The sequence below is a fragment of the Abramis brama genome, assembly GCF_963993115.1.
Source record: "Abramis brama genome assembly, chromosome: 19".
NCBI lineage: Eukaryota > Metazoa > Chordata > Actinopteri > Cypriniformes > Leuciscidae > Abramis > Abramis brama.
Window position 1 is genome coordinate 12,418,168 of NC_139981.1, and position 21,531 is coordinate 12,439,698.

General features: G+C 38.2%; 1 protein-coding gene across 1 annotated transcript in view; it reads right to left on the bottom strand.

Annotated features, from left to right (window-relative positions):
• Positions 1-67: 67 nt before the first annotated feature.
• Positions 68-21,531, bottom strand: part of psda (pleckstrin and Sec7 domain containing a) — a 39,206-nt gene continuing 17,742 nt past the window's right edge. The window contains exons 11-17 of the mRNA XM_084093548.1: positions 17,878-17,921; positions 15,692-15,879; positions 14,760-14,830; positions 14,478-14,635; positions 12,836-12,980; positions 2,878-3,024; positions 68-2,782 (exon numbers count right to left, since the gene is read on the bottom strand). Of these exons, the coding sequence (XP_083949674.1) occupies positions 2,456-2,782; positions 2,878-3,024; positions 12,836-12,980; positions 14,478-14,635; positions 14,760-14,830; positions 15,692-15,879; positions 17,878-17,921 (1,080 nt within the window). The 3' untranslated portion in view covers positions 68-2,455. The remainder of the gene's footprint in view (positions 2,783-2,877; positions 3,025-12,835; positions 12,981-14,477; positions 14,636-14,759; positions 14,831-15,691; positions 15,880-17,877; positions 17,922-21,531) is intronic.

The window sequence follows — 21,531 nt, forward strand, 5'->3', positions numbered from 1 at the left end:
CTTGGTGAGCTTAAGAGACGTTAACGAATCATATATATTTTATAAAAAATATGAATCCTTTTCACAGTTATCCTTTCAAAACATATTTATTTTGCCTTTAAAACATACAAACATTAGCATTATTTTTACTGAGCGGCTGTAACATAATCTTCACATTATATACAGCTAGAATGGATGAAACACACCAAACACAAAAACTAATTTATAAGAAATAAGTTACATTTACAGCAAAATCTTTGGGTGACACCAAACTACTTGGAGTGGTTAAGTGTTCCCTATAAAAAAAAATTGTATAAACCTTTTAGTCAATATGCTTCTGTCATAAACAAATAGTCAAGACTAATAATAAATGTTCAAAATATATAAATAACTCTTCATTAAATACACCTAATATTCATAGTGCAGTGAAGCGTAACACTATTGAAGTGCCATTGGATGGAATTTGGGTCCAAGATCTTGTCAAAATGATTTTGCAAGTGTATTTTATGTCCTTAATGTCTGAATTTGATCTGTACGCTGGCAGAGTTAACAGTCAGTTTAGATCTTCATTTGCAACAGCGTGTTGTTTTACAGGTTTTACAATTTCTTGGATCCTTCATGTTTCTGATATCAACATCGACAATTCATGAGGTTATGATAAGCAGCATAGAAGCTTACCTTCACTCTCCTACAAAGCAATATTACACATGAATTCATTGAACATAAGAACGCATCAGTTTGTAAACAGGTAGAATTATTTCCGACCAAATAACACCCCTTTGAGCAGGTCTCTCAGTGCAATTGAGGTATAAGATGTGGTTGCTCTGAACAAACCAGCTTTTAGTGCCTCCTTTTAGTGTGTTTTACCACAGCACTGAATGAATTACAAATTTGAAAAATGAGTGCCTGAGAATTCAATGGCTTGGCCATATCCAAATGGGATGTGACACAGAGAATTTGCATCACGTCATTCTCAAGCTCAATACACATTACACTAAATAATACGATGGGGTCGATTATCGTGATGACTTTTATCAACCGTTTCACATGGTAATTGGTCAGTAAAGTCATTCGGACATTCCAGTTGAAATGACAGCACGTAATCCCTTGTGAAAAAGAAGTACACTTTAGCATACTTAAAAAAAGAAAAAGAGTACTTGTTACAGAAATAATATACTTTAAAAGAATATTCTTCTCTGTGAAGTGAGACCTAAATGGAATTTTTTGCTGACAGTTAACTATACGTTATTTGCAATTAAATGAAAATGTATTAGTTTAAATTCATATTAAATATAAATAGTTGAATTTAAGAATTAAGTAAGACTTAAGTACATCTTTATTTGTAACTTCATAATTACTTCAGTTACCTTTGAAATATGGTTAAATTGTATGTACTGACAAGCATTAACTGTAAAATAAAATACAATTTAATATAATTTCTTATGAAAATTGAATGTTATATTTAAATATTTTTGTAATTACATATTTGTAATGATGAAGTTGCTATTTAGCCTATTTAAAATATATTAACTTTAAATGTAATATCACATAACACACTAGTTTAAAACATGAAAAAGTATTAAAACATGATGATTAACAATGTACTTTAAAAAAAATGTATTACAAAATGCACTATTGTTAAACACTTGCAGAGCACTTCAGCACACTTAAGTGGCCATTAATGTCATTCATATTATATTATCTGCAAGTCCAATTTTTTTTTTAAATATATACTTTCAAGATTTGAAGTACACTACAAGTGCACATACAATACAGTTAAGCTCACCTATTTCTCACAAGGGATGTGCTATTATCACTAGTCCGTTATGGTATAAACAAAAATGATACATTCATATTCTCAATAACTATAACAAATGAGGAACTGATTGTCTTCAAACTCTTAGGCATGCTTTGAGACGTGCTTTTAGAAGGTTTAAATGACTATACAGACTAAATTCTCAAACATCCTATGAGGTGTTAAAGCGTTTGATCGACCTCAGATGATGAAATGATAGTCTAAAAAGCTAAATCTACAATGCTTTAAATATATAAAGTGAACAACATACAGTAAGTTCACAGGATAAAGAGGATCACTATTGATTTGGTTGTCGCTCCCATGGGTCACCAAATGAAGTTTGAACATCAGCTTGTTCAAACGAAAAGCCACGAGTGTTTTAACCTGACGATCAACAAGCAAAATACACAACTGGTCTGTGGCAAAAAACAAAGACTGACATAAATAAGACAATGTGAGGCTGGTGCTCCTTCTCTTCCGCCCACTGGCAGATTTGGGCTTGCAGTTAGTGGCCAGGAAATCATGCTTTACCAGCGGCCATGTGGGGCACAGCAACCCCAACCACAGTTTAATAACCATGACGACTTGAGGGCAGCCATCAAAGTGAACTGCAGGCGTCCTGGTAATGCTCTATATTCAGCCGCTGAATGGAGATAAGTAACCTCTTCCGCCCTGGTCCTCTCACTGTTTGACAGCCTGTCTGTAGCTGTGTCTCTGACCGTCTGAGCGTTTGGTCCTCTTGCTGCCGCCGCTGCTGCTCCTGCTCGACTCTTTGGTGCTGCCGGCATGACTGCTGGCATGACTGCTGGCATGACTGCTGGCATGACTGCTTGCATGACTGCTTGCATGACTGCTGGCATGACTGTGGTCCTGTGGTAACGTGGGGCTGGAATGGGCCCTCTGCAAGCCACCATCGTCAAACAAACGGGCTTCAAAGGCTCCCAGGTCTGTTTCTCCTGTCCGGATCTTAGCTCTCAGCAGCATTGCATATGTTCCGTAGCGTGTTTTCTACAGGATACATTAAGGAAGATGTATAAATGGCTTATCTGAGGTCCACAAACATCCCTCAGGGGAAGGACATAGTGAAAATGTGATGTTTTTACCTCAAAGTCCAGGTACTCTTCCCTTTGCTTGTACTCTTCTTGGTCCTTGCTTTTGGTCCTGCGGTCTATGTGTAGGGTAGAGCGCAGTTCCTGGAGATCAGCAGAAATGGCTCGAAATCGTGTCTCGTGAGACTTAAGCTGCTCCTCCTATTATCATAATGAAGAAAAAAGCCACATTAGAAGAATGACATTTCTTTTGTTAATATGTTAAAAACTCAAGTATATTATTTAAAAAACATGGAATTATTAAAAAGTAAAAATAATTAAGCAGTAATGCAGTTTTTAAAAATATAAATATTTGAAAAATGTTTGTATCCAAAATCAACGTCACCAACTGTAACATATCAGACTCAGGGAGAGCAGAGGGATCCATATGCAGAGATTTATTAGAAGCAAAAGGGTGAATATCACAGAGTCTTAAGCCAGCCAATAAGTCCAGGGTCAAAAACCAAGAAAACACTCGAAACAGGTAATCAATTCCAAAACACAAATCCAAGAGAGTAAACCGTATAACAAGGCAGATAATCCAAAATCAAGGCAAGACACAACAATGGGAAAATGCTAAGAATTGTAGGCTAGGCAAACAATACTTTGCAATGAACAAAGGGAATCAGGCTTCTTAAATAGGAAGTAGAAACCATGTGACAGGAACAGAGGATAGAGTTCAGTATACGGATGAGGGTGCTCTATTCGCCTTATTCACCTCGAACGTTCCACCGAGCCTGAGGGGTACACTTACCACTTCCGGGAGTTCTTACAACGCGAGTTCTCAGTGCAATGGCGCCTCACTGCTGTGTTCCCCGATGCACTTCAATTAAGTAGGTTGTATCAGTAGATAAAGAGCTCCCGCACACTATCGTTAAATTTCCTGATAAAGTGTGTGAACGAAATGTTGATAATAAATATTTATTTTAATTGCAAGTAACGATAGTGTGCGGGAGCTCTTTATCTAAGGTCCTCTCTTTTAAAATTGTAATTTTTATTCAAATATCTAGCATTGTTATGTAAATCTCTACAACTGAAATCTTAATATCCACATATTCAAACCTTGAATAGAAAGTGTTCATCTTTACGAATCTGTACAAAGCCTTAACCATCATTATTGTTCTTCTTTATGAATCTATACAAATATGTGAACTTGTATTGTTACCATAGCACCTTATCATGGTCAGTGTATCACAGGATCAGTCCCTGTCAGACCTTATAATCACTTCTCATGCTCTTTACTTTTACATGTGAGTGATTTGATTGTTTTACATGTATGTGTGTGTATGTACAGTATAAGCTACTGGATGTGTACCTATCTAAAGAATAAAGTACAATTGTATTACACATGGATGATGTCCTTCATAACTTTATAATTTAATATACCAGAATATCATAAAGCATTTAAAAAAAAACATTGATAGGCACACTGGTCTAGGTTTGTAAAGGTAACCATGTACATAGAAGTATGGAAAAGGAACCGGAACAGGTCAGAACATAAGAAATTACATTAGGAACAAACCATTTTGTATCGTTAATTCGGGCAGACAGGAAAGATTGGTGGTCCACACTGGAAGATCGTATGCGTCGGAGTCAAACTTCCGGGTTTGTGTACCCCTCAACGGCGTTCGAGTTTTCAAAATGGCCGCCAGGTGAATAAGGCGAATGGAGGTTAGAAGGGAAACCTCAGGTTGGAATATTACAGAAGTTGTGGTGGTGGTAGGGGTTCTGTTAAGGTTGCAGGGTAAGTGGGCTTGAGAAGAAAAACATGGAACGTAGGTGAGATTCTGATTGAAGCAGGAAGTTGGAGACAATATGCGACAGGGCTTATCCTTTTGATGATTTTATATGGGCCAGTGAATTTAGGACATAGTTTCTCGCAGGGAAGGTAAATCTTGAGATCTCTGGTAGAAAGTCAGACCCTTTGACCAGGTTGCAATGATGGGGCTGCTTGTCGGGCCTGCTAGCATTGGTCCGTTGTCATCGGATAGCTCATTGAAATCTTTCGCTGTGTCTTAACCAGGTGTCCACTGCCGGAACATCAGATGGTTCCCCAGTCCAGGGAAAAAATGGAGGTCGGTATCCTAATACACATTCAAAGGGGGTTAAGCCGGTGGAGGAATGGATGAGTGAATTCTGTGCATATTCTGCCCACGGTAGGAATTTGTTCCATTTGTTCTGTGATCTATGGCAATACAAACGTAAGATTCTGCCAATGTCTTGATTAAGTCTTTCCAACTGTCCACTGGATTGAGGTTAAACTTATGTTGATATTCAATTTTGGCAGAGAGCTTTCCGTTCTCAGGAAGTAAATTGGGGTCCCTTGTCCGAAATGATGTATTCAGCTAGGCCAAATATTCTTAAAACATGGTTGAAGATTGTCTCAGCAGTGTCAATAGGACTGGGCAGTCTTTTAAGGGGCACCAACCTGCAATACTTAGATAATCTGTCCATTATAACCATGACATGGTATAGCCGTTTAGCAGTTTAGTAATGAAGTCTACGGCAATATGGGACCAAGGCCTTCTGGGAATGGGGAGGGGTTCTCGGAGTCCTGTGGGGAGGTTTTCACAAGGGTTTGTGTACAAACTTGACATTGGCCACCAGAATTGTTGTCTGACCATAGCACTGGTGCTGTTAAGGCCAGGGTGTCTGGAACTAAGTAATGTGGTAATCCACTGAATAACTTTAGTGCGTTGGTTTTCGGAGACAAAGAGTTTACCTGCAGAGCAGTCAGTGGGAATTATGCCAGGTTGTTGGGAGTTCTCGATGCCTGTCATGATATCCCACCTAATCAGTGCAACAATTATAGAAGGGTCTAGAATGTGGGAGTTGGAAAGGTTCACTTGAGCCTTTTTGTAAATACGTGATTAGGCATCAGCCTTGCCTTTCTTGCTTCCAGGTTGATATGTGACGGTAAAGTTGAATCTTGTAAAGAACAATGACCATCTTGCTTGACGAGGATTTAAACGTTTGGAGGAGTGGATGTATTCTAAGTTCTTGTGATCAGTGAGTACAGTGAAAGGAAATTTGGCCCCCTCTAACCAGTGTCTCCATTCTTCTAATGTGGATTTTGATGGATAATAGTTCCTTGTCTCCAATGTGGTAGTTCAGTTCGGCTAGGGACAGTTTGCAGGAATAGAAAGCACAGGGGGGAAGCTTGGCTGTATCACCATCCTTGTGTGAAAGTATGGCTCCAGTTCCAGTGTCAGAACTGGAGACTCCAGTTCCAAGATGCCTGCAATTTTGTTTTTTTACCACTAGAGCGCCAAAAGTTACGGACCGCAGCTTTCATATATAATTAAAAAGCATGTCACTAAAAGCCAAATAACAGATTTGATTTGACTGATAAGTGGGAATATTATTTTTATAGTTTCCCAGAGAGCAAAAAAGTCATCTGAAGTAGAAATTAGCCTATATATCAGTGTATATCAGTGTTAACGAAATGCAACGGTTACAAATTTTACATTCAAAATTTAATTATGTGGCTTATTGCAAATAGCAGCCAATCTGCAAGGAGCAGCCAATAAATGCAACGGTTACAAATTTGACATTCAAAATTGAATTACCAGCAGCTGTACCGCAAACAGCCAGTCAGCAAACAAGAAGCATTCTTATAAATTATTTTCAACAGAGAACAGGGAAAAAGCAGAATGATTTATTTGAACTTTCGAATTCGAACTTTCAAAATTTATTTGAAAATTAGTGTGAGCCCTGTGCTTGATGTTTTTCTGCTAATTTCTTTACTGCGGGTTGCAGAGATGTTAGTTTCAGCCGTAGTGCACCTGAGGCATGCAAGTCCAAGCGATTGCGGTACTTAGACTGCATGTGGATGACCTGGCTGAATCCCTGCTCAACGAGATATGTTGTTGGAAAAGCAAGAATCAGCAGCCTGATCTTTTGCCAGAGAGCCGGATACCACTGGGCATATTTGACCCACATGCTGCACCAGCCAGAGGTGCGAAAAATAGCCTGGGCTTCGTCATCGCACTGGATGCCGACAAGATGCTTCTGAATAGTGGGCTCGTATTCGATTACATCCGTTTGAAAGGGCTGCACAACCCAACTGGGAACATCGAGGTTAAGGAGGTCCCTGAAGCGGATCTCCATGTCGGCCTTAACCATCCTCAGGTGGTCAGTGTAAACTAGGAGGTCACCGGTAAGAGCCTCAGACATCTGTAATGAGTATTATTTTACCTTTCAATTGTTCTCTTATCTCCATGAATATTTTTAGACTATCTGAATTTGAATTAGTTGTTTTATTGTTTATTATTCTACTAAAATGTTTATTTATATTTATAAGGTAATTTGTGCTATAGGTCTGTATTTTCAGACTCAATATAATCACTCAAAATAATAAAAATTACAATGGTATTCATGGAAATAAAATATATTAGGCTAATTATAATAATAGTGGGCCTGTTATATCTATTTAGTGTTGTTTCTGGACAAAAACATCACCTTGGCCAACAGTGGGAAATGAGCAAACTGCCTCCTGCCTATACTCTGCCTGTAGAGATCTAGCCTGGAGGTGAGACTGTGGATAACCGCCTTGGATTTGACCAGAGTGATGTCATTTCCTTGGAGCTTTAACGTGACTTCATTCATTTTCTCAAAAAAGTCTGCGAGGTACATAATGTTGCAGCGGCTGGATGACACCTTTTCCCCCGAGAGCTCCATCAACCTCCTCCAAGAACTCAATGATGCTGTCAAACAGCTCACAAAAACGAGCAAGGCAGTGTCCCTTTGAGAGCCAGCGGACATCAGTATGGAGAAGAAGCCGCTCAAAAGTCTCATCGATTTCCTGACACAGCTGTCGGAAGTCTGTCATTCAGTGCATGGGCTTTTATTTTGTTTATTGCTTTGACTGAACATGTACTTTTAAGGCCTGGACGAACGGAAGACCTTATCTGCCTTGTCTGGGTGGATCTTCATAAGGTGCTCCTTCAGACGTGAAGGTTTCATGGCTTCATTTGAAAATACTTGTTCACATAGTAAACACATTGGAAGCTGTGCATTGGTGGGAGAAGGTATGAAACCAAACTTAAGGTGTTCAATGGAATAATGTCTGCATTTTTTCTTGTTCGGTGGCGCCATTTTGCTCAATTGTTTTTATGATAGTGTAGCCTGGCAAGCCAGACCTACATCAAGATGTTAGGTCTGGAAACTCACCATAGACGCGGTTTAATCCGAGGGGCGGGATAAACGACTGTCTTTCAAATTCCCTCTGCACGCAATAGGACAGCGCTTCAACCAACCAGAGCATTTTCCCAACAGCGGAGCTTAGTTGATAGATTCAACTTTTGCCATATCTGGCCGGCAAAACGACGAACACATCTTCCTTTTTTTAAGAATGACTTAAGTGCCGTTCTTTGCTCTTTTCTCAAAGAAAAACTTAACTCCAAGTCCTCCAGAGTCGCGGCCAAAGCCGATTCGAAAGACCGTTGTTCTCCATCAGCAGCTGCCATTCTTTGTTTTCAAGTGGCAGCCGTCGCAACTCTGTCGTCATATGTTAAGCCCGCCCCCGCCTACTCTATACACAACGTGAATGGCCTGACCCAATTTAGGTTTTTGCAGCTAGAAGGTCTATTGAGAGTTGCTAGACCCCCCTGGCTGCGAAATACATTTTGCTGCCGCTAGGGTGCGTCTAGATTTCTAGGCTAATGATAGTGTATTTGCCCGCGCAAAAGTGGACAAATCTTTTTTTTTTGTGGACTGTGATTTTGAACTGATAAGTGACTAAATGTCACAGAGGCTATTATGTATGGAAGACTAGGAATGCAGGATTTGTTGTGACACCTTATAAACCGAAAGAATAAGAAATAGCATAAATCAATTTAATTAAAAAATAAAAATGTAAATGAATAAGTCATTTTAAAATGGACAAATGAGTAGACATTTAAAATTGTAGTTCAATTCTTGTTTTATGTTAATGTTTGATTATTCATGTTAAATGTAAAAATGTTAAATAAAATACAACAATAAATAAAAAAATAGTAGGCCTATATTAAAAATAAATAGATATATGAAACTGTTTATTCACATGTTTAAAACATAGTTTAATAAAGCCAACATTTAAAAACATTTTGGCAGTTTTTTTCTTTATCCATTTGAAAATCTTGTTAAAATATGCTACTATAAACTCGTAGGGGCAACAAATGAACTTCCGACTCTCCCCCATGCCACTCAAAGTAGATATAAGATGGGCTGTCACTATACGGTCATTAAATCGGTAATGTTTGCACTTAAAAACCTTCTAACAAGAATAAACACATATGCTATGAACAATTAAATTATTATTGCATTATTAATTATTTTTAACTATATTGAAACTATCCAAACAGCGTTTCGCCTTCAGATGTGACGGCGGAATTAATACATTACCAAAATGTGATTACAGAATATATTTAAATTATCCATCAAATTGTCATTTTAACAATAATTGTGAGTTAACAATAATGCCTGACCAGTAAATTACTTGGTGAACAAAGAAAACATTTTGGCATAAGGCACTGGCATTGGCATTAGTTAATGCCTAAAAATGTGAAGGTTTTGCCTTATAAACAGAATTTAGTTTAATTAATTTTAAAATTCGTCGCCGGAGTGAATGGGAACATGATTTATTGAAAATATTTGAAAATATATAAGTGGTTCTTAAGTCAATACTTTTTTAATGGCTTTCAACTTTCCATTCCTCCGCTGCGTGATTCTAGTCAGCGCTGGATTCTAGCCACCACCGGATTGTTGTCAGCACGAAACACATTTTTGAGCACGTGAATGCTGATTCTTGTCAGTGCTGGATTCTAGTCAGTGCTTGAGCGCTGGTCTATGACTGGAAAAATAATAGAGTCGTTGCAAAAGAAACGATACATAGCTTTCATGTCGCATTAAACTGGCAGATTTTAGAATGTTGTAGGCAATTATTTTGCATGTAATTACATGTTTAATCTTGTCTTGCCTGAATCTTTGGTGTAAATTCGTGAACGCCCCTCATGAACACCTGAATACACCCCTTTCAAAAATCTTGCTTCCAATGCCCCCCGTTGTTCTCTGAACGCCCCCGTTGAGAACCACTACATGTACCTTAGGTCAAGCTTGGTGAAAATCTTGGCAGATCTCAATTGTTCTAGAGCTGCTGGTACTAGGGGGGAAAGGGTAAGGGTTTTTTGAGTAATGTTGTTAAAAATCGAGCGCAGCGTTAGTTCAGGAACCCTCCCGCCCTCACCACTATAAGTATCAAGCATATTACTGTGCATCTTCTGGCTGTCGTCTTCTTTTGTTTCAGATTACCAAGGCTTTCAAGTCCTAGCTGTCATGGACATCATTGCTGAGAGACACTCATCCTCATAGCCAAGCAACAGTATAGACGTCCCGGGATTTACTGCCACGTCTACACGTTAACCCTGTTTTGTTTTAAAGACATTACTAAAGTGTCTTAATCATTTGTATATCACTCAAGCTGATGGTTTTATGGGGGGTTAATGCTTAAGCTCTGTATGCCATTAATCATGGAGCAAGAACCCTCATAAGGAACCATACCGCCAAAGATAAATTATGTTTAATAAACTCAAGTAACCTGCCAAAGTGGTCCTGTCTGAACCTTGATAATCAATGCATGGTCTGAGGCCTCCGTCCTATATCTCTATAAATAAAAACCCTGCTGCAGTGGGGGAGGTGGAGGGTGTGATGAAGCCAGACTTGAGTGCATCTTTAATGTATTCCTTCATAGCCTTAGTTTCAGGTATAGACAAGGGGTATACTTTGCTCTTGGGTGGGTTAGTGCCTGGTAGAAGATCGATGGTGCAGTCCCATGGTCAGTGAGGAGGAAGTTGTGAAGCTTTTTGAGGCTTCTGAGAGATCTTGACAACACTTTGGGAGGATAACAGAGTGGTTGAGTTTGGGGACTTTCAATTTGAGTACTGCAGCATTGTAATTTTGTAGAATTTTGTAGTTCTCCTTCAGACTAAGAGATGTCAGGATTGTGGAGGGCTAACCAAGGGGTTAGGGCTAACCATTGTGGAGGGATAGCCAAGAACGATGGGGTTCCTAGGTGACTGAATGATATAAAAGTAATTGTTCTTTGTCCAGTAATCCCACTTGCAGTTGAATGGCAGCAGTGATGGCTTGAACTATGCCATTTCCAATGGGTTTGTCATCAATAGCAGTGATTCGGATGGGGGGTTGCAGAGTAACATAGGATTCATGGGTCTTTCTACTAGACCAGCATCAATGAATTTGGCAGCAGCTCCCGAGTTGACTAACGCTGAGGCAGCGAAGGAGAACATTTTAAAAATAATTGTGACTGGTATCAGTAGAGATCATGGATTCTCATGGATTCTCCAACTGACGTCGTTGGCGTTCCATAGTGGTGAGAAGTGAACGACCGATAACCATGGGTGTGTCTTCTCGAGGGACAGTTTCAGGCATGGTAGTATGTACATGAAGTGCTAGAGTAAGACGAGGGTTATTGTAATCGAGTAACGGATCGAGACAGATAGTTGAATAAACTTGTTGAGTTCTAGGCCTTCATCCTTGCAGGCAAGTTCAACTTGTTGTTCGGGATTTAATCCTCCTCTATACACTGTCTTTGAAATGCAAGAGTATGGAAAGTCAGAGCATATTCAGTCTGCTCACATTGTTTCAGATGTTGTAACTGAACGCCAGTTTCTCGCCCTCCTGCTGGGTATTTAAAGACTTCTCGAAAGTTTTCAATGAATAAGGTATTCAAAGACTTCTTGAAAGTTTTCGAAGAATAAGCCATAATTGTTGCGAAGTCCTTTGTCATTATCTCAGTCCCGAGCTTTACCATTGAGCAAGGTAATAATGAATATGATCTTCGTTTCATTAGCATACTCTCTAGGATGTTGTGTCATGAAAAGATTAAACACTGATCAGGTGAACCTTCAAAACTTTTCAGGTAGAGCCATTCACAGTGAAGAGTGAGTAGGTGGATTGTCTACCTGTTGAGTGTCTGATTGTCGTAGATGCGCACAGAGGTAGGCGTAAATTTCCTTATTTTCCTTCCAGAGATGCAGCAGTTGTTGTTGTTGCTCCTTTAATACCTCCGCTTGGTATGCTACAGGTGACTGAAATGTTAGTATCTCTGCTGGATTGATGTTTGGAAAAGTATTCTGTAACATATCAGACTCAGGGAGAGCAGAGGGATCCATATGCAGAGATTTATTAGAAACAAAAGGGTGGATCACAGAGTCGTAAGCCAACCAATAAAGTCCAGGGTCAAAAACCAAGAAAACAGTCCAAGCAGGCAATCAAATCCAAAGCACAAATCCAAGAGAGTAAACGGTATAACAAGGCAGATAATCCAAAATCAAGGCAAGACACAACAATGGGAAAACGCTCAGAATTGCAGACCAGGCAAACAATACTTCGCAAATGAACAAAGGGAATCAGGCTCCTTAAATAGGAAGGAGAAACAATGTGACCGCAACAGAGGATAGAGTTCACTATACGAGTTACACCAACATGCAAAAATATGCAAGAAAAATAAAACAAAACCGTAATATCAGAGAAGACCCCTGAGAGGACCCTCATGACTGTGTGACAAGGTTAATAAGTTTCTTAAAATATTTAAAATCTTTTTTCAAAAAATATTTGTCATTCAAAGTCATTCAATTTAAACTTTTGGTGAAAATTTCATAAATGTTTTTCAAACATGAATGCAAAGAGTACATTTCTGAACCCAAATATAGGGGCAGTCACGCTAGCAAACCTGCAGCTTTAACGTTTGTGTTCTTTTAATTCAGCTAAGTGGTCACATGTCATGACATATCAATATTCTATTTGTCACACATCTGATACAAATTCATAGCTTCACCAAACTTGAACTTTGGAACTCAGTAAAATGCAATAACTTGCAAGCTTGCGTTTCCATCATTCACATGCGTATGTATGGAAGTGAATAGAATGAAAAGTGTAGTGTGACTGCCCCTTCAGAGAGAGAAGTGTCTGGTACCTGTGAGAGCTTGGTGTTTGAGCCCGGCAGAAGAGTGCGGCTAAACTTCTTTTGGGAGCCAATGGCTGCTGGGAAGGGAGGGGCAGAGAACATGGCGGCCACTATGTTGATGCGTGTGATCCAGGACTGCATTTGCTCTGCGTTGCTAGGGGTGAAAGGTCAAACAGAGGGCAGAAAAATGACAGAATTCAGAAGGTGAAACAATATCTGAATTTTTCTATGCTCAAAGAAACTGCACACACAGCCTGGAAAACTGAGCAATTAGCAGGCGGCTTTTAGCAGAAGAGATTGAGTGGAACAGATGGAGCAGAATGAGAGAGAGAGAGAGTTTTAGTATGTGTATCTGGGACAGACAGAATAGCTGAGAAGGATCTATCCTCTTGGGAGATACACATCGAGTCATTCATCTGTGATGAGAACACTTTGACATTGGCGTAACCAGCCCTGCATGTAATCAACAACCAGCCAGTGTATTGGGTGAGCTTTGGTGTTTGTGTGTTTGTTTGAAAGAGATTCACTGTGTATTTCTCTGCTGTCCTATTTCCAAAAGATAAAGCAACATGAGCTTTCTATGAGGTTTCTGCTGAATAATATTTGCTGTCACTCAAAGTGACAATGTAAGTTATGTGAAAGTTGTAAAAAGTTCTATAGATTATCATATGATAATTTAAAAATTGATTTATTTTCCTTTAATTTATGAATTACCATACAAAAGTTTAGGGTCAGTACTTTTTTAAATGTTTTATTAAAAGTCTCTTTTACTTACCCAGGCTGCATTTATTTGATCAAAGATACAATAAAAACATTATTAAGGTGAAATATTATTAGTATTTAAAATAAACTTTTTGCTATTTTAATATTATCCTTAAAAAATCATTCTAATATGCTGGAAAATTTCTTCTTATTATTAATGTTTATTAATTAAAAGAATATTTTTTTGTGGAAACCATGATACAGTATCACATTTAAAAGTTTTGGGTATGTAAGAGTTTTATTTTATTTTTGAATGTAAAAATCAAAAATTTTAATCATTTAAATATATACTTTTATTCAGCCAGGATGCATTTAAATGTAAATGAAAGTAAAGACATTTATAATGCTACAAAAGATTTCTATTTCAAATAAATGCTATTGTTTTGAACTGTTTACTAATGGAATCCTGAAAGAATGTATATGTGTATACACATATGTATACATTCCATATATAAAATAATAGCACCAATAATAATTGATAATTGAGCAGCAACTCAGCATATTAGATTTGTAAAGCATGACACTGAAGACTGGAGGAATGATACTGAAAATGTAGCTTTGCCATCACAGGAATAAATTACATTTTAAAATGTATTAAAATAGAATTTTTTTTTTTTAAATGTAATAATATTTCACAATATTACTGTTCTTACTGTATTTTTGATTAACTAAATTCAGCCTTATGTTTAAACTTTGTTTAAACATAAGAAAATCTTACCGATCACAAACGTTTGAACAGCTGTGTGTGTATATAATTATTATTTTCGTCACACTACAATAAATACTTTTTTGCCCCTCTTAATGGTATTAAAAGCTTCAAAATATAAAATCTTGTTTCAAATTTTGTGGTGAATCACCCTTATAATAGAAATAAGGTAAGTTAACTTACGGGGCCTGGAAGAGAAAGACTCTCCAGTCAGCAGTGCGAAGGTAAAACACATTGGGTCGCTTGCTATAGTCTGCTGCCCGCATGGCTAAAGAATGATGGATTGATACTGCATTCTTCAAGTCCTCATCAGACAGCTGCTTATCTGGACGATATTCATCCTGCAGACCAATTGCAAAGTAGAGGCAAATCACAAATCTTTTTTTTTTTTTTTACAAATAATACCTGTACGGCAACCAAAAATAACTATGGTTCACATAGCACAAGAAATCAATCAAAATGTACCTTTTGCAGGTAAAGAATCAGTCCTTTAAGGATGACATAAAATGTTTTCCATCCTCTTTTACCTCTTGGAGCTAAAAGAACAATACACAGTCAAACTTAACATAATTAAAGTTATAAGAATAAGTATTTTGTCTTGTTTAAACAAGATAAATTAACTTACAGTTACTTAATTAGCAAAAGTTAATAAGACTTGTTTTTAGAGATATTTTTTGAATGAAGTTTATTTTTTCTTACCCCACTGGCAAATCTAGAAATGTTAGATTTATGATTGAAAATATGAAAGAAAAAAATTGAATAGGGTAAAAGAACTTCAATATATACTCTTGAAAACAAGTCTTAATATTTGTTTCTATAATTCATAGCTTCTTAGTTAAATGCATGTTTTTCTGAGATATTTAGATATTTTGGTCCCACTTTATATTAAGTGGCTTTAAGTACTATGTAGCCTACTTACATTGAAATTAATAATTTGATACAATGTACTTATTGTGTAACTACATATTTTTACATTGTACTTACATTAAAAAAATTCCTGCATGTAATTACAGCTGTAATTAATTTATGTAATTACATTTGTAATTACACAGTTGACCCTTCCCTTACACCTTAAACCTACCCAATCCACCACACCTGTCCCTAACCTTACCCGTATCACACCTCAGTAGCAGCAAAAGTGTTTTACAATACAACATGAACACAATAAGTACATTGTACTTATTTTTTGATGTAAGTACATAGTACTTAACGCCACTTAATATAAAGTGGGACCGATATTTTTATTTATATATTTTTTTTTACTGGAAAATAACAAAAGAAATATTCACTCATTTTCTAAACTACAATCATTTAGAATGAGGCTATAATACATACACTAATACATTAATAGATGAAATAAAAGGCTCAGGCTGTACAGTATTTGAGGGAAGGCTTACTTTTTTTGCCATCAGCATCAGCATGAACTTTCCGCACGAGAAAGCCAGTGTTGTAGACCTGAGCGCTGGACTGCTGTGCAACACTGACGAGGGGGTTTCCTCCACTGTTGATCCGCTTCATAGTGTGCGATGCTGAGTCTGTCCTGCCGTCCAGCTCAGAGAAAGATTTGCGCAGTTCTTCCTCATCGCTGTAGAGTATGCAAACAAGAGCATTATTACGAAAAGTAGCTTGCATTCTCACCTTTACCCACAAGGTCTTTTATGCACTGAAAAATTCTCTGACTTTCAACATTTACCTGAGGTAATAAAGCCTCATCCTACCTCAATTTTGGTGTATTGTGCATTCAAAATCACTGACAGGAATTAAACTGCATCTTCATTGCCTAGTGCTTGGCACAGTTTTTTTTTAATAATCTACAGTACATGCAACCAGCTGAGAGGCAGCTGTGCAGAGAGTGCAGTTAGACACCCTGGAAAGCCCCTGAGGCCTGGACCGCTAAACATTCCTCTCTAACTGCTATGGTGTACAGCACAGAGCCTTTGCCTTCACATGATAATGCTCTCATCTGTTGCTTAGTAACTGCTGGCCTCAACACTGGTAACCAAGAGAGCCAGCTCAGAAGATGGAGCACCATGAGAGACGGAGGCAGAAAGAGCAGCCACAAAAAAACAAAACAAAAATGGTGAATGACGTGCATTGATTCATTCGGTGAATGATGGCCTTTAGCTGAGAATCACACTATGCTAAATGAAAGTGCAATGAAGTGAATCAAACTCAGAAATGAAGGGAGAGTGAAACAGGGAAACATAGAGAGCGGAGGGATAAAGCGTGGGGACGTTGGGATGGATGAAGATCAAAAGAACTGCTGCTGAATGTAAGAGAATAAAACAATCACTTGTGCTTTTCTCCTTTACACATAAACAAGGGTACTGCAGAATTCCTTCAGGAGCGAACGCAGTGTACATGGGAGTGAGTATGTGTGAGAGAAAAAGAGAGAGGGCTGTGTTTGAGTCTGCACATTAGCCAGTCAAAGATTTCAACCTGTAATTATGAAGAGGCAACTTGTAGTAACCATGGCAACAAAATAAAGAAAGTCGAAAGTAAGGGCTTAGGGCATCAAATAGCTCAGGCCAGGTCATAAATACACATATGGAAGAAATGGTTCTATTCTAGAAAAAAAAGGATTCCATATAGAACCGTTTTACAAGGGGCTCAATGAAAAGAACATTATTGGATTCCTTTATAGCGTGGTGAAAAGGTTCTAAATAAAAATGGAACCTTTTAAGAGTTCCAAAGATCTTAATATTGTTAAGACTTGTTTCTGCTAGTGACGTGTTTCCACAGTTATTAAATCTAGCAAAGTTTTTTATATTTTTAATTATTAAAAAATGTAATGTATAACATTTATAACACTGTACTTTGTATTGTATTACCATGGTATGAATAATAATTTAAAAAAAACTAGTCAACACTGCTGCAAAGGTGTTTCTAATGCAATGGCTGATGAAGTGGTGGTAAATTTGACACTGTTCTCTCTTCTGAGTGCCGTAATCATTCTCTATTGTTTTTCTCTCTCTTTTGGAAAGTCATGAAAATGCAAAAATTTAATTAGCTGTAGTCTCCCATTCACGGCTATAGGAATTTACCCAACTATCATGACTTCAGCTTCTGAGAATCCCGGAAATTAAAAAGTGTCCATTGCCACAGCATAACAAGAATATCAAAATGAAACAGTTATTACTATAAGAAACTAAAATAAATACCAAGTGGTTTTTATGGAATACCACTGGAAAAAAGAATGGTATGGAAATGGTAAAGAAAAAATGGTATGGGGGAAAAAAGTATTTATTAGAGCCTAAAGAATCATTTCCTTTTTATCTTTAATGTTGAAACGTTCTTCTTTTTTTCTACAGAACCTTTTTGAGTAAAGAGTTCTTTGGAGTCGAGTAAAGAACCCTTATGAACCTATTTTTCTAAGAGTGCACATAATAAGCACATCTGACTGAAGAAATGAAAAGGCCTTTTGAGCAGCTAAAAGATTGTATAATGGGCTTACACCATTTTTAAATCAATAACACTTTTAGAGGCATTACATTATTTTCAAATGTTTTGGATGATACTGGATAAAGTTGCTCTTGAATCTGATGCACTGAAAAAGAGCCATTAGGAAAAACATTAGACTTACATTGTCCACTGCAGCTTTTCATTTTTGATAGAGTTGTAGAGAGCCTGTTAAAAGAGAAAAACAACAATTAAATCACACAACCCCATCAACAGTTTTGCTCTGTGCGTGCATATGAGAGCGTGCGCTCAAACATCCCACTGATGTGTCTAAAAATAGCAAGTGAAAGTTAACAATACCCATGAACCAGAAACAGGTTGCAGACTATACATTTTTTTCATGTAGCATTTTGGTTCAAACGTCATGGAAACACAACCCAACCATCATTAGAAGGAAGAAGGAAAAATTAGCTTATAATTTCTCTGACTACAAAAGATCTAAGTTTCCATGGGCAGGTCCAGTAGTTAACTAGTGTTACCCTTTCCTTTTTTTTGCGGGTTTGTGGGTGGTTTTGGCCGTCTTGAACCTTGCCGAGCAGATCAGGGAAGGCCAGGGGCTTTAAGGAACGTGAGCGAGGGGCTTTGGTGTAACGAAATGGGTCCATCACGCTGAAGTCCCGTCCACATCGCACTGAACACAGGGAGCGAGAGCGGACACGGCCAGTGGAGTGAATACTGTTTACACCAATCATGATTTTTGGTAGATATGGGATCCAGAGATGAGGAAACAGTACAAAGAAGGCTTTAAAATCAAACAATGTTCAAGTAAACTAAACAAAGTCCTCATTCACTTGATGTCTTTCTTCAACCAGTCGAATCCAAACCTACGGGAGTGATCAGGAGAAACGAGTTCAAAGAGCATGTAGAATGATACAGTGGCAAAATCAAAGTCTTTGGCAGTGGCGAAGCTCTTTGCGAAATCCTTAAGGGTGTCACATGGGAATCAGGGATTCTGTAGTGACTCTTGCATTATGGATCCATTCCTATTCATTATGCATGTAAAAACATTGCTGGGCCACTGCAAATCCACCAGCGCCATTTTGCATAAAACTTTCTGCTTTGACTGAAAGATCGAAGACGATCAAGGAAGAGGATCTGCGCTTAACATCCAGTTGTTTCCTCGTATACATCCTCGAGTTCATCACATCTACACGTGTTCACCAACGCTTGCTGACACGCTCACAGGTGCGGTGCAGATGGCTCGCGAGGACCGCAATGTTGGAAGGAGATAAGTGGAGAGAAGAGGACAGACGGAGAAATGCGAACATCATTGAAGCAAATGCATGAGATAAACACACATGGGCTCATGCAGGGAACAGACTGAGAGGGTCTGACTTCCACCCACTCTCAAACTGGCATCCCAAAAACTGTGACGTCACCTAGCGTCCCCCTCTGGGACGAAAAAATAGACACAAGACGTGTAAGAGACAGAAGGACGAGACTAGAGCAGGAAATCAGCAAAGAAACAAGATGATCCTGTTGCTTTGTGCAGTTTTCTCTATTCCATGTCAAATGGTTGAATGTATTAGAAGTTGTCCACAATTCTCTTTCATTCTTTCTATTTTTTTCCCCTTCCTTTTTTGAGCTTGTGTCCTTACGCCTGTTATCCAATTGGAAGATTCTTTCACACCTGATTGTTTTTCCCTTTCACAAAACACAGCTTTGCTTCACGGCTGTAGGAACAATAGAGGTTTGGCGTCCGAGTCCTGCGCTCTCTTTTCTTCTTCTCCTCAGTCTTTTTCCTCCTCCGTGATGCAGATAAAAAATGGGCTGTGCGGTGAGAATGAGATCTTGTGAGCGAGGAGTGCTCACCCTCCCTTCTCTCTCTTGCATTCACAATCTCGCCCGATCTCTTTCACTGTCTCTCTCGCGCTCTGCTTCTCAATTGATGTACCCGTCTCCCAGAGTGACTGACAAATCACGGCACATGAATGTTCGATGATTCCAGCCTCCCAAGAATGTCAATCAGTTTTCAGGCTCTCGAACGTGCGAATCCTCACACGCGCTACATGTCACTGCCATACTCACTCATTTTCCATGCACATAATGTAGAAAAGGTCTGTTGTAACTTGATAATAAGCAATTAACCTGTTGCTCTCATTTATTATCAAGTAAATTATGATAACGATTATGCCAGCACAGAAAATCATCATAAACCCCTGGAGTTATTTTAAATGTTGACTTTATTGTATTGGCTAGGAATACAACTAATAAATAACATGAAGAATTATCAATGTATTAATTAAAAATGTAAATATATAACTTTTCAAATTGATAAATAGACACTTAAAATGGTTTATTTAAATTATGAAAATATACAAATGAGTTAAATGTGACAATAAATAATTAATTTATAAATCATTTTTATATGCAACATTGTATAAAGCTTGTTCAAATGCTGTTCTTTGTCCTTTTGGCAAATGAGTTACAAAATTTAATTGGGCAGTTCACACATGGGAGCAGCCAATAAAAAATAAGAATTACACAATAACAAGCCACTGGGGATCATGTTGAAGCAGAGGAAAGATAGTATATCAGTTTGGTTGGTATGGTTTCTCCTGTCATTTGGATCCTTGTTGCAGCTTGTTTTCTCTCCCTGTGTCTGTCACAGACAGCTCTGGGACACTGGGCATCCCATAGTCTGAGTCTAACTTTATTCAAACGTGACCTGCTTTCATTTGGCCATGTCAGAGCACAAAAAGGACTCCATGTGTCCATTAAAGCAGACAGAGATCCCAGTAGTTGAGACTGTACAAGCACCTGGGGTATCCCACAGTAAAGCCTGAATTGAAAGATACAGCTTTGACAAGCCAAACACATCTTGCAAATGGAATACATCCATGTTTTTTTGTGCAATGGCTGCTTCAACATATATTATGCCTGAAGGACTGTAATGAAGAAGCTGAAGCTTGGTTACATTTTCTATGTTATAGTTCCAGTCTAAGATGGTAAATGGTCAATACAATGTTCCATTAGTGATAAAATACACAATACATTACTAGTTATTATGTGTATTAACTAATAACAAACATTGGTTCTCTAATAATTGCGTGGATTATTCGTATTTATATGCACAGGAGAACTTCTCATGAAAAAAATCTGCCTAATTCATAACACGTGCGTTGTTCATCCGTGAATGAATATGAGTAATCTAAATGAGCGACCACATGCCCGATGTTGGAAATTTACATAAAATATGCCCAAAACATGTCCATATAAGGGTTTTCCGCACACCCTTTCCATTCATCGCCTTTCCAACCTTCTGTTAAAGTGTTTTAGAAAAAGTTAAAGATCAAACTTTAGAACAGCATCTCACACAGTTCGCTGCTGTAAGTACAAGTGTAGTGACCAGTGGGAGGAGCATAATTCTGTTTGCAGTGATGCACATACTCAATCTCAAACTGGGAGATAACAAAGAAGGAAATTATACCGTTCACACAATTGAGTGAAAGAACAGAAACAATTTACAAACTGAAAAAGAGAGAACAAAAGACAAAAAGAGGAACAGGAGAGAGAGAGATAATGAGCAATTTGTAACGCATTTATGATAATACCATGACAAAACCTTCATTTCAGTGAGAAGCCGTGTGGCAGCCAAATTCCCATCTGTCCTCCATGCCACCCCTGCTGTTGCTGGCATAAAGACAGACTTCACACAGGTTTTTCACGGCCGTTAACTGTCATGAACCACACAGGCACTGAGAGCCTAACCTGTTGGCTTGCAGACATCTCTCTCAGCTGCCATCTCTATCGGTGCTATATTTAACCCTAAAACCTG